At 40.2% G+C, this 13,904-nt stretch overlaps 1 protein-coding gene across 3 annotated transcripts in view; it reads right to left on the bottom strand.

Moving 5' to 3' along the window:
- TRIO (trio Rho guanine nucleotide exchange factor) overlaps positions 1–13,904 on the bottom strand; it is a 243,336-nt gene that overhangs the window by 110,052 nt on the left and 119,380 nt on the right. For all 3 annotated transcript variants that reach the window (XR_013773848.1, XM_079302720.1, XM_079302721.1), the window contains exons 12-15: positions 10,329–10,498; positions 9,241–9,415; positions 2,281–2,476; positions 1,527–1,693 (exon numbers count right to left, since the gene is read on the bottom strand). Coding sequence is in view for 2 of the 3 variants with exons in the window: in XM_079302720.1 (XP_079158846.1) it covers positions 1,527–1,693; positions 2,281–2,476; positions 9,241–9,415; positions 10,329–10,498 (708 nt within the window). In the remaining variant the exon portion in view is untranslated. The remainder of the gene's footprint in view (positions 1–1,526; positions 1,694–2,280; positions 2,477–9,240; positions 9,416–10,328; positions 10,499–13,904) is intronic.

A 13,904-nucleotide genomic window follows, 5' to 3' on the forward strand; every position in this document is an offset into this window, starting at 1 on the left:
TGCTATATTCTGTTCTTTTGCTAAATACTATTTCAGTATCATGGAAATAAACAATATTTTTTCTTAACAGCCCATCCCAACCAAACCCATTGACCTATTATAAGGGGATGAGAGTGCCCCAGCTGGCATTATTTCTTTTAATTTTTTTCTTTCTTTTGCAGATGTGTATTCTTTTCCTTCATGCTCCAGATAAATATAACTGAGTACAGAAACTACCCTGATCTGCAACATCTTTATCTCAATCAGTACTCAACTGAAAGGAGGAATTTGCAATTTGCACTTACCAAGATAAGTGCCAAGGCAAATACAGCATAGCTCAGTAGAGTATGCAAAGCCTTGAAACAGAACATCAGCTATTTGATTGATGCCTACGTTGCACTGACAGCAGACTACCAGTTTTTTGCATTCCTTTAATTCAAGACCACACAGAAACTTTGCATCTGCTACTGTAGAGCAGCCAATCACTGCCTGAAAATACTTGGGGAACTTTCTATTCACCTCTCCTAGTCCTGGCTGGACCTCTTTCATATTACTTTGCAATCTGGGAGTTGTCATTCAGTCTCATTGTGGGTTACAGTAATACAACAGACTATAGCAAACTTCTGTGATGCTGCCAAGTGTGAGCAAGATTAAAAAAACCCTTATCTTTTTTAGTTTCTTGTTTCTTATTTAAACCTTCACTTGCTTCAGTGGCTCTCCCAGCATCTCAAATTCACCAAAGGCTTAAGTGTTTATCAGATAAAGATACTCAAAACTTGCCACCTTATTGCCATGAAAAGCAAAGCTGGCTTCAGTCTCCAGGAAAATAAACTGTTGATATTATGTTATCACTATTTCTAGATGTTTCAAACAATAGATCCTGAAGTATTAGGTCAGTGTGCAGGGACTATGACTGAGCATTGTTGTTCATCACCATGTTCAGATGGTAAAAGTATGAGTTTAACATTAGCTCAAATCACTCTACACTTCAAATACTTGACCTGTATCTACAGAATATGACAATAATTTGGCTTGGAAAAAACATCTACAACCATCAAGTCCAACTGTTAACTCAGCACTGTCAAGTCCACCACTAAAGCACGTCTGTGTCCCATCCACGTCTCTCAAATATCTTCAGAGATGATGCCATCATCAATCCTGTTCCTTAAAAACCAATTCAGTGAAGAAATTTTTCCTAGTATCTAATGTAAACCTCCTCTGGCACAACTTGAGGACTTTTCTTCTTGTCCTATCACCTTTTAACCTGGATAAAGAATCCAACTGATATTCCATACATCCTCCTATCAGGTAGCTGCAGAGAGTGGTAAGGTTCCTCCTGAAACTCCTTTACTCCAGGCTAAACACCCGCAGCTCTGTCAGCTGCTCCCACGGCACCTGTGCTCCGGATCCACGCAGCAGTACCGCCCCGTGATGCAAGTCAAAAGCGCACTTAATGCTAGCAGAGGATGAACTTTCTCAGGTGGCCAAAGCCCTCCCCTGCTCCCAACGAGGGACTTCATGCAGCAGGAGTGTTTTTGGGGCCGTACCTGCTTGACCTCAGCCTGCAGGTGCCGCAGCTGCACGCACTGCTCCAGGTGCTTGCGGTGCTGCTCCGCCGCCACGTCCAGCTCCTGCTGCTTCTCGTGCAGGAACTCCAGCAGGTCCTGCACGCGCGTGGCCATGTCCACGTCTCTGTCGCAGAGCAGCTCCACACCTGCGGGCACGGCCGGTTAGCGACGCCTCGCAAAGCTTCCCAAGGCTAACTGCCCCTTCCCACTGCTCCACGCTTCATGGCACAGATCCTTCTCCAAGTTCAGCCTAAGCCTTGCAGCACTGGCTTACACGAGTATTGGGGTTTGCACTCTTAAGAAGTGCAATATGGGGGGTTTTTTTAAAGTCTAATACTTACCCTATGTGACCATATACAGTGAAAAATATCAAATGAAGGGGCATAAGGAACAAAAAAGGAAGACATTACTTGAAAGATTAAAGTCTTTGCATGACTGCATTGATCTACCTCTAAAACTAACCTTCCCCTACTTACTTCAATTTTACTGACTTCCTGAAACCCTTTATTTAAAAACTAAATACCTTCAGGTGTTGCCAACTCTGATGACATTATGTGCTGTGGTACCAGTAGGTTCTTATAAGCACCACTGAATGATTTGAGTATAAAGGAGTCCACAGGTCTCCAGTTTACAGCTAACCAGCATCCCTGTTTTGTTCACACATCCCATGGAGAGACAACTGGATAATTCTGAGAAAGCCATTGCCCAGAATAGCACGAAGGAGCCATCTTACCAGATGCCTGTACTTCATTGACATACTGCAGCAGATCCTGCCCTTGGTGGATGACATCAAAGGTCAAGTTATTCATGGTTAGGGCTTTGTCTGCATGATGCTGGAGCCTCTGTTCTGCTATTGTAAGATCTTCAGTGTCAAAGTCATTCATCTGCTGAGAGAGCTCATCATTCCAAGATTCAAGGTCTGAAATTATCTAGGGGAAAAAGGAAGGAGACCATGTTCAATTACCCATTACACAACAGAAAACAGTTTATTTCCAATGTTGCACTGATGATTGAGGTAGGGAACTCATGTTGCCCATTGTTGATTGACATCACTGATTAAATTTGACATGGTTCAGACACAGGCTGTCTTGGCATGGATTTTAAATTTTGGCAAACAATCCAAAAGAACATCTTTGAGAACTGCTACAGTTCTTCAGCCAGTGCTTGCAAAACTATGGATACATCAGCACATCACTTGTGAAACAGATAAAGTTAACAGATTTTTATCTCCACTTTTAAAGGAAAATGTGGATCTGGTACACCTTTTTAATTCTTCAGAGTGCATCAAATAATAATTCACCCAGCTTATCTTATAATTATGCCAATCTTAAGCCCTTTTACAAGAATGCCAGCTCTACCCCTCAGTGGGCAGAAAGGATCAGGCCATGCACACCTTTGACTTCTGCCACACAACTGAGAAGCACTTGCCACAAAAAGCTGGGCACTCAGTGAATCCAGCAAGACCAAAATGCATACTTTATTACAATATTACTTCAATGTCACAACTAAATTTACTTGCCGACACTTTTCAGCTACACTTCAATTTTCACATTTTAATCCTGGATTTTATTTTTTGCTGTAGGATGTCCAAAGAAAGGTAGCTTAAAAACTTTTGCTTTTTTAACACATGTATCACAACAATAAGTTCTCCTTGTCTGTTCACACAAGTGTATTTTTCAAATCATACTGCAAAACCTATCTGAAATGCAAAATATTCCTTTTAATTAGGATACAAAACTGGTTTTAAAGCTAACACACAGTGCTTACAATCCTAATTATCAAAGTGGATTGAGTTCATATGGCACAGATTTGATGCATCAGTTACTTCAAAAAGGTTTTTCTAACACACTTATCCCTCAAGTGAATAATCAATCTTTTCCCAGAATTTTTAGCAAGGTTTTGGCACCAATGATTGCAGTACACTGGGAAAGCAAAATTATGGATATTAAGAAACAAGTATGGCTTAGTTTCAGTGTTCTATGATTTCATGAAGAGGACAAACTCATGTGAATGGTGCTAAATAAGAGGCAAGTACCTATTTATGCAGCAAGACACAACAAAAAGAGGACCTGACTTAATGAGCATTAGCAATCAAGTACCTAAGTGAAGAAATATTTAACTAAAGTTATTTGTTGTCACCAAATGAAAAATGCCACTACCCCTTCTCAAGTGGCTGCAACAGCTTCAAAGTTAGTGAGACAGTTAAATGACAAGAGAAATTCCAGGAAAACAGGTCTTCTAGAAAAAAAGAAAAATTGGGGAGACAGAAAAGTTCAATCATTTGTATAAAACTTCCATAGTTTTCTACAATCTCTCATGAAGGCTTTTTTCCATTCTGCTCACATGATGCCATAAAAAAATTGACACATCAAGCAAATAATATTTAAATTGTGGCACCAGTGAGTTACTTCCTGTTTTAATGTGTTCTGCAAAAAATTCTACTTGATTCACTAAAAATTCGAGAGTTACAACATGCTGTGATGGGAGATACCAAACAATTAATTAATTTTTCCAATCCCTAAACCTGCCCAGCTACCTCTGCTGAAGTGAAAACAGGCAGAAACTCAAGTTGCCAGGGGTAACACCAAAAACAGAAAAAGTGATGACCAAAGTATTCAGGAAGATAGACAGGACAAGGCTTTTAGCCATAGCTTGAAGCTCCTCTCATCTTCCATGTGCTCTAAACATCAGATAGTCTATTAGGCACCATGAGTGGTTTTCCCTTTAAATACACAAGCAGGCTTCACCACCCACAAAACCTTTAACAAATTCCCTTCATTTCCTTTTTACGTGTTCCATGCCCAATAAGTGCCATCACCTTCCTCTGCTCTTCACGTTCCTTTAAGAGACCTGAAATTTTAAAGAAACTTCCAGTTTTTCTAACAGTCCAGCCAGAGAAATTGCTTACTTTCAGTTACCCCCCTTTTCTGCTCTTGTGCATCTCAGCTCTGCTTTTTCCAGCTTTTCTCTGAAATTCTATGCTCATTTATTATTAAAAGCAGTGGAGCTCATCTAATGCTTGTTTCTTCATCAACTGCACTAGGGAAGTTCTAAGAAAACAGATTTACTAACTTATTTTCATCCAGGTCAGTTAACAACATTCAAAAGTTACCCTGAAGAAATATCTGTAGTTGGACTTTGTCAAATAGAAATCTGAGCATTAAAAAAGGTTGTGAAACTCCACCATCAAAACACTATCTTTCCCCATCTTTCTAAACACCATTATACAAAGGATTAAGATTCAACACAGCACAAGTACGACACTGCTTTAAAAGGAAAGCCAGACAGAACAGATGCCAAACCTTATCTTTTTAACTAGGAATTTAAGGAGGAATAAAGTAAAAAAACCAGTAAGCTCACAATATGACACTGCTGTGGTTGTGTCAGTGTTGTTATAATAATGAAATAGATTGTAATTACTAGCTCCTAAGATTCTCTTTACTTGATAGGAAAAACGAGCACTTTCAAGGGGTCAAACCTGCGTGTCCCACCAAGAGGTTTCACTGATAGTGCCTCCAAAGAACAGCCCCAAACAGCCAGTAAGGATTATAGCTTTTCCCATGGTATTCCATACAACCAACCCCATGCTTAAGATTATGGCACACATGCTGTTTAAAGCAATTTGAAACACTCTGAACAAGACCAATACATTTTCTTTCCCCTTCAAAAGGTCAGGATGCCCATGATTCAAATAAATAATGAAAGCATGTTTCCACACTGATTCAAAAGGTAAGCAGTCAATGACCATCACAGAGAACTTTCCTAGCAAGGGCAGTAATCCTCATATTTTATCAGCAGTGATTAGGTGGTGCAAGGTGTTCTATTTCAGCCATTATATACACTGTGCAAATCTCAAGGCAGAGTTAATACATAAATTTGTTCACTAAGCCCCCTCTGCCCACACTCTTCAGTGTTTCCCCTAAAGTTCTGCTTCACAGACAACACTTTCAAAGCAAGCAGGCTCCCATTTTGTTTGTAAAGTTCTGTCAAGACAATCAGAACAAATGACAAATAGAAATCTAAAGTAACTGAATCACAAATTCATACTGCTCTCAGGAAATGGACAACCTGAGATAAACACAGAATAACAATTTACCATAGCATGCTTTCAAGAAGTTTCTAGTGTAGATTCTGAGCCGCCTGACAGTGCTACATTCTATTAAATGTAAAGCTCACACTGACAGGAAACAAGGCAGGGTTTAATATAGAAGGGATGCAGACTTCTTCACACTGAGTGGGAAAGAAATTAAGAACCACAGGTGTCTTGTGAGAAGTGTCTGCTGTTCATGGTACCAAGTGCTCACCAAGACCCAGTAAATACTATGTGTTGAGGAGGAAAAGAAAAAAACAAAACAGAAAACAGGAAAGGGAGAAGAGTTAGGTCTCTGTGATATCCCAGCATTTTGCATCCTCATCTTTTCAGCAGTGTGATTTAACAGACATCTTGTAAGTACAGTCCAAAAATAGAGCTGAGATAAAGCTGTGAGCTGAAAAGTGTGTGGTATGCTCTGTGTAGAGCCCTGGCACAAGCCTCAAGGCAAGTTACAGACAGGCAAAAATGCTCAGACACAGATGAGACAAACACATCTCGGACAGTGTAGTTTGCCACCAGTGTTACCATCCCACTGGCTGGGTTCACACACACCTTCCTCATGTACCTAATTACACTAGCAAGGGAATCTTCACCTACATTACTTTGCTCTTTCTTGCCTTTAGTTAATACAAGCATTTACAAATGAGTCCTTCCAACTCAGCTCACCAATGGCACTGAGGATAGAGAAGGTCAAGTTTATATGCCAAGAGTAAGGGGCAAAATAGAGACAGTACTGCAGTTACATCAATTTCAGAAGAGCGGGAGTATCTGGAAATTAGCATCAAAGAAACAAAGTATTTTATCAGCAAATTATATGGGAAGAGTAAGGAGAAGTAGGGAATTAACCCTGCCTGCAAATCTCACCACTGATCCCCGAAGAAGAGCTGCACAGTTATAATCCTGTAGTGCCAGGGGAGCCCCTTCTCCCATTTTAGCCTGTAATTTTGCAAGCAGTAAGAGAAGCTAGAAATACTACTTGCCTTTGAGAAAAGCTGTCCTCACAGGATGCTCCCCTGAATGAACTGCCCCTACAGCCAAGTCTTAATTGAGTGGACCAGTCATACAAAATCCTGGAGGAAGGAGGAGGTCAAAACAAGGTCTGCAAATTCCTAGCTGGCATCTGGCTCCTCCTCATTATCAAGTTACTTCAGCTGAGCTTCTGCTTTCAAACAACTGACCTGAAACTACTCCCCACATTATCTTCCTGGAAGTTTCCGAACAGATGTCTGCCTTCAGGGAGAGGGAAAAGAGAAGCGTGCTTTGCTGAGGAAGCAGAGAAGACATGGTACAGAAACAGCAAAACAACCAACATTTTGCTGAAGTCACTCTGCAGCCAGGGCCATTTTCTTCCCTGAAGGACTCTCCATAAATCTAAAATAAGCATGATTTCCATTTCCAAGCCTTATAGAGAAATTATACTAACTCTTTCAACAAGCTAACTGGTACTTTGCTTTATTAGCCATACTCTTGTATGGGGCAAAATGTAAAGCATGCCAAATGTCAGGTTTAGAAAAAGCAAGACCTGTCAAGTATGTGCAATTTTGGGTACTACATTATAAAAAATACACTAATCTATTAGAGAGACTCCTAAGGAGTGACACAAAAAGGGTGAAGGGCTTGGAGGAGAAGCTGAGGCCACTTGGTTTGTTCAGCCTGGAGGAGACTGAGGGGAGACTTCATTGCAGTTACAGCTTCCCCATGAGGGGAAGTGCAAGGGCAGGTACCAACATCTTCACTCTCGTGAGCAGTGACTGGACTTGAGGAAAACACAAGAAGCAGAGCAAGAGGAGGTTTAGGTTGGATATAATGAAAAGGTTCTTCTCCCAGAGTGCCTGGGCACTGGGGCAGGCTCCCCAGGGAAGTAGCACAGCACTAAGATTGACAGAGTTCAAGAAGCGTTTGGGCAACACTCCCAGGCACATGGTTTGACTCTTGGCATGTCTTGTGCAGGGTCAGGAGTTGGACTTGATCCTTGCGCCCCTTCCAACTCAGTGTATTCTATTCTATGATTCTATGGAGTTAGGGTTTGCAGCTTTCTGATGCAAAATCCTATGGGCATCACCAGGCAGCAGTACCAGAAATACTCCTACCTATATAGATATTGTCCTGAACTGAAGGACTAGAACACATCTGCAAAGCAGGGCTCCTGCAATCAGCCTTTTGCTACTGTAGAATCCTGGCTTATGTAACCTACAACAGAGAGCAATCAACTTAACAGTGAACTTCCTAATTCTTCCATTAACGTTCTTGGTATGCACTGCCCCACACAGCTGCCATTCCTTCAAAAAAAGTGTTCTGAGAACATCTTACAGACATCAAGTGCTGTTGATCACATCTGCAAAGATTGTATGCATATGTGAAACAACTACTCTTACATGATCGAGTAGAAAACTCTCTGCAGAGCAGTGTGAATTGCAAAATTTAAAAAAAAACCTTCTTAGTCTTCCTTGACACCAGAGTTATTATTGCCGTAGAACAAAAACACTCTCACTTCCTCTGTGGGTAAGGATCAAGGAACTGTGTCTGCCTATTTCTGCACTGCCCCAGCAGTGTGCTTAGCTAAACTACACTTCAGCCATGACATCAAATCCTGATTTTCAGAAGGGGGGAAAAAAACACCCAAACCAAAACTAAACTAAAAACCTGAGACACTATCAACTAAAGTCCGGAGAAGCTTTCTGCTGACCACCTCTTTTCCCCTAACATTCATAACCAACAGTTACAGCTTTTATTACATATAAGCAAAAAAGTAAAATTATCACTCTAACTCCTAGTTTTCAGAATTTCAAGGTAAATTGTTATATACTCAAACAGGATCATTTACCAATGAATAACCCTGAACCTTGTAAGGCACCAACTTGTTTCAATCACTGTGTACAGCACTTGTAGTTTTATGAAGTCACATGAACTTAGCTAAAGTTTTTTAATGCAACTCTGCTAACCTAAGCTCCCTGTGAGCTCCTGGTTCATGTCTGTTTGTGTACATGTTCTGCACACAAACAGAAACTTTTCAACTGATAAGCCGTAACTCCCCTTCAAACCTGTTGAAGTTTTGCATGAGTGCAGCACTACAACTGCTATTGAATTATTTTCAGAGATGGAAAAGAATTTTATTTTTAAAAAATGCCAGCCCACAGAACATTCCCAGTGATTAAGATAGGTACCATTTGCAGCTGCCAGCTGAAAAAAAGACTGCTGATTTGGAAAAGGAACAGAAGATGGTTGTTTCTACAAAGCATCAGTTTAAAGGATTTGTACAAAACCATCCTGCAAGATCTATTTATATTAACAGCAGGCATACTTGTTATATCAATGTAGATTGATATTCAAACTAAATTTAGTGGATGAAATAACTGATGCATTATGATTTTACCTAACATTTGCTTAAACATGCACCAAGAGGCAATCAGAAAGCTCAGCTCTGCTGAGCACAGAGCTCTTCCGACACTTTCACACACAGGATAAAAGCCTTAGTTCAGGTAAGAATTAAGTCTATCAGCTATTTGAGCCACATGCCAATGCAAGTACACAATCTCAGCATAAACATTCCTAAACAAGAGGAGAAGTGCATGCAGTGCAAGTTTGAAAGCAAACACTCACATCTATTGCATCTCTTTCAAATATGCGGAGCTGCAGAAACAGCTCAAGTTTGATCTTGCGTTCTTGGAAAAGCTCCTCCATCTGAGACTGGGCCTCATCCAGCTGCTGCAGGACTGTCTCTATGTGGTTGATCGAGCTGTTATGGGGGGTCTTGTTACTAGAAATGGCAGAATCCCTATTCAAAGCAGAGAGAAGGGAGGGGGGAAGAAAAAAGAGCATTATTGAAAAAAAAAGCCCCATGCAATTTGGGTACTATACATGACCACAAGATATAAGCCTGCTTCAGGTAAGGCTGGTACAAACCATATTGAATGAAAGCTAAGTCTGTACATCTTTGTAAATAAAAAGTCAAAGTATGTTCTAGTACTTGAAAAAAAATTAGGAAATTAATTGCTTTAATTTTTTTTCCCAACTCAACATATAAAGACATTCTATTTACAGGGAGGATAAAATTTAAAACCAGAGACAAATGGTTTCACTGTGAAAAGGAAATGCATGTGGTAACTGTTTACTTTACTGAATCTTCCTGGCACAGAAAGAAAAATCAAAATAAGTTAATTTTTAAAAATTACATAATCTTTCACCTGAGTATAAAACCTGCGAATAGACATTTGTTAATCTCCTGCAGCAAAGGAGACACATACCAGAGCAGCTGGGAAACAAATTTATTTATTCAGATCATTTTTTAAGGAAATGGACTGCAAACTTGGCTTTTACTACAATGAAGTTACTTGTCAGTCTGCAAAACAAATTCAAGTATGTCTTTATAAAAAGGCTGCTGCTCAGAACTCAAAATTCTGTGGAGCCCTGCATGTCAGACTACAGAAACGCATAATTTCTTCTGTCAGAAAAGGTAGCTTATGTCAACAAAATCTCCTTGTGGCAGCCATGTTTATAAGCTGAGCTTCCTGTAAACAAAGGTTTAGAGACCATAAGTACAGCATGAAAGATCACTGTAGTCCTAATATTTACAAGTTTTATTTATAGGTCATATCTTGTACTCATCATCTCTCTACCCTCAGAATAGAAAGAACCTCACAGAACATCAGATGAACACCAGGAGAGATTTAAATAAAAAACTGTTTTACCTCAGTTGCTGTATGAGATCTTCGCCTTCTTTTATGACATTGACGGTAACCTGCAGAGTGGTTTGTTGTTGTTGACCAAAACGTTTAATCAGGTCTTGGACAGCCTCCACAGACTCAGCATAGACATCATCAAGCAGCTCTTTCTGTAGCTCCTCAAGCCACGTCCACAGCTAAAGGAAAAAGGAAACAGCAAGAAACATAAGCCCGAGGATCAGGCAGTCAACTATTCCGAATCCATTTCCCCGGACAAGAGAAAACAGACTGAGGTGGCAGGAAGAAAGAGGATTTGTTTTTCTTCATAGAAAAATCCCATCCTCATATTAATGAAAACAAGCCTTGTTTCAAAAAAGGTTTTCACTTCTTGAAAATACCAGGAAAGCTTTATCCGTGTTGCTAAGTCACCCTTTCTTCCCCATTTTCCTTCTACAGAACTGAGCGTATCTGATTGAGCAGCACAGAGTTCATAGTGAGAATCCCATCTGCAGCTCTGCGCGAGAGTCCCTGGGAGAGAAATGCTATGGTAACACTCTCTGAGAGAAGGGAGGAAGGCAGGAAGGAAGGAAGGAAGGGAGATGTATTGTAGCCACCATCAAATTTGCACTGCCAGGCTGACACTGCACACAGACAGCATAATACTTTTCAGTGGCCTTCGAAAAAAGGAAAAAGGGCATTTCAGAAAACAAAATACAGAGAAAAATCAGATGGGAGAAGTTATTGTTCTATCATGATGGTGTTTGCCCTTCTGATTTCAGTTTCACATTATTACAACAAAAATCACCATAAGCAATTCTAATTGGACATTTTTCCTCCCCATTCCACATATGCACATATCTGGGCTCAAAAATGCCCATGCACCACAGCTTCCACAAAAATCCCTAGGTACACACTGGACAGCTATCACTGCTGGTCATGTGAAGAACCCTACAGTGCTCTTTTCCACAATTTCATGATGGAAGCTGTGGCTTCCTAAGCTCTGAGTGAAAGTCACTCATCAGCAAACCATTAGCCATCTATTGTGGAACTGAAAAAAAGCAGCAGGAGCACGGCTGTGTCCTGCAACACTCCCATGAGCACCAACATCACACTGGAACAGCTGCTCTCACAGGAAGCATTCAAACCCAGTCCCTCCTGTCTATTTTACCATCCCATGCTGAATGCTCCTATTCCAAGAACAAGAGTTTGTTTTTTATTCCAAAAGAGTAACTCTGATCCTATCAAAAGTATCTGATCAAAGGTTGGATTTTGATGACATTTTAATCTCTGCCTTTGAAAATTTGAACCTAATTAAAAGGTTAACATTGTTAAAATACGTAACTTAGCAATCAAAACTGGCTTAAATTCAAAACAGAGAAACTTAAACGTTTTCTTTATTTCTTTGCTAAACATTTTCTACAGAAATAGCTCTTTCATGCTGCTGTTTGTATATGTATGTTCTGGTCATAAAGGTTTCCTAACTACTACACTAAAATAGAAAACTCAGTGAACGATTTCAGGTCATGATTAATTAGTTCCTTTGAAACTTTGTTTTAAAATTAAATGCCAGTTTTGGTATCTCATAGCTTTACATGCCTCCTGTAAGTTTTGAGTAAACCAAGCTATAGGCTAAGTTTTCATGACTGGGATGAACTAAGGAGATTTAACCACACTCTTTTCTACAAATCTACTACCCCATCTTCCCCAAACCAGAACTGTCTGTCCATACTGTTTTTCTGACTACTCATATGCTTCAAAGACAATGCTTGTCACAAACCTGAATGCAACTCCTCAGTTGTAAACACTGCAGCACAGCAGCCCTTCTTATTAAAAGGACCACAAATCAATAGAACTCAACAAGTGGCTCAGAAGCACTTGTCAACATTCATTCCGGCATAACCCAGTACAGCACCCAAATTTTTTATTTTTTCCAAATGCACACTTTGGAATGCAACTTTACCCGAGAAAAAAAATGAACCTTAAAAGCAAGAAGCCTGAAAATACAACCTGAAAATTTTACTCTGTGCTCAGGGGACATATCATTATTCCTTTCCTGGCTTGTGAAATTTATGCCTAAGCCATAAAAATAGGACATCAAGTCAGAGACCTTCCAAATCAGCTGGTGTGTACACATAACCAGGACAGCTAGCAACTGTGTAGCTACAGGTATTTGAGAGCAACACTGATGTTTTCTGCAATGTGCTTTATGCTGGCTGGAAGCATAAAGCTTGCTGGCTCTACATGCTTACACACACTCCATGCTTACTGTGTTACCTCTAAAAGGCCAAATTCACATCTACTTACTACAGAGGAACTGGGATTAAATAATTTACAGTCTCTCAGACTGTATCAAGTTTGCCCCCTGGGTCCCTCAGAAGTACCTGCACTGCTGTTAAAGACATACCTGAAAGCCACTTCAATTTTTAACAACATGCCTTCTGCAGCTGCATTGTGCCAGACTTCTACAAGGAATACACCTCACCTCTTCATTTCTTACTCTTCACATACACTTCAGCCATTTCTATAACTGGATGGGGATCTGGCAAAGGCAACAAAACCTACAAGCACTGGACTGGTGAGGTATTGTGCATGTGAATAATTCCCTCAGAGCTCACCCTGGAAGCTGGAGACCAAGGCAACAGAGGACATGCAGACCTTTCCCTCTGCACAGCCAGTTCAAGGTAACACCACCTGCCTTGAGCAGAAGGACATGGGCACCAGCACAACCAAGTGTGACGCTGACTGGCTTAGTGCCTGGTCAGCATGGCATCACTATGAGCCTGGTACATGGCCCCCAAGGTACCAAAGGGCTCAAAAATACACTGGGTTTGCCTAGCCCATGAGCTGAATTGCCCATTGCTTAGGAGGAAAAACATTTTATGAAAAGTGCAGAAAGAGAAGGAGAGCAATTAGTATGCAATACTTGTCTAGCTGTGATTCATACGCTGTTGAAAGTGGAACAATTTAAGCCATTTCTGAAATGACTAAACAGCTCTGTGACACTTCCACAGCAGAAGTTACTCTAATACATTACCAAATAAACTTTTAACATTTTTCCACCCAATAAGTTTCCCACAAAAATCTCCCCCTCAAAATAACCTAGGTACTTATATATAAAAGTTATGATAAAGATGAATAAAATGAATAAAGATGAATAAAATTGTCAGGCTATTAAAGCTGGATAGAGATTCATGCAATGTACTGGGAGAAGCTTAATTCTGAATGGGTGGCAGTAGCCAGCTGGCTTCACTGCAGCTTTCAAACCAGAATGAACTCTGGATATACTGGAAATTACATAAATTACCTTGTTTTCAGATACAAAATTAAGGTTGAAGACTGTACAAAGTTGCACAGCAAAGCCAAAAGAAAGCAAACAGTTTACAGCAGGGGGTGAACAGAGACCAGAGCTTACCCATACATGTTCAGCAGTGCAGAATTACAGATTTTACAGTGCAATGACTTTCTGAAGTAACACATTATTCCATAAAAAAGAGCTTGGCAATAAAAATCCAGTGGGGAAAAAAATCACAAACTCATCATTAAAGAACTATTAACTTTCTCTTGGTGTGAACTTTTGAGCAAATTCCAGTCATGTTTTTTTCT

This window comes from Erithacus rubecula (genome assembly GCF_903797595.1).
Source record: "Erithacus rubecula genome assembly, chromosome: 3".
Taxonomy (NCBI): Eukaryota; Metazoa; Chordata; class Aves; order Passeriformes; family Muscicapidae; genus Erithacus; species Erithacus rubecula.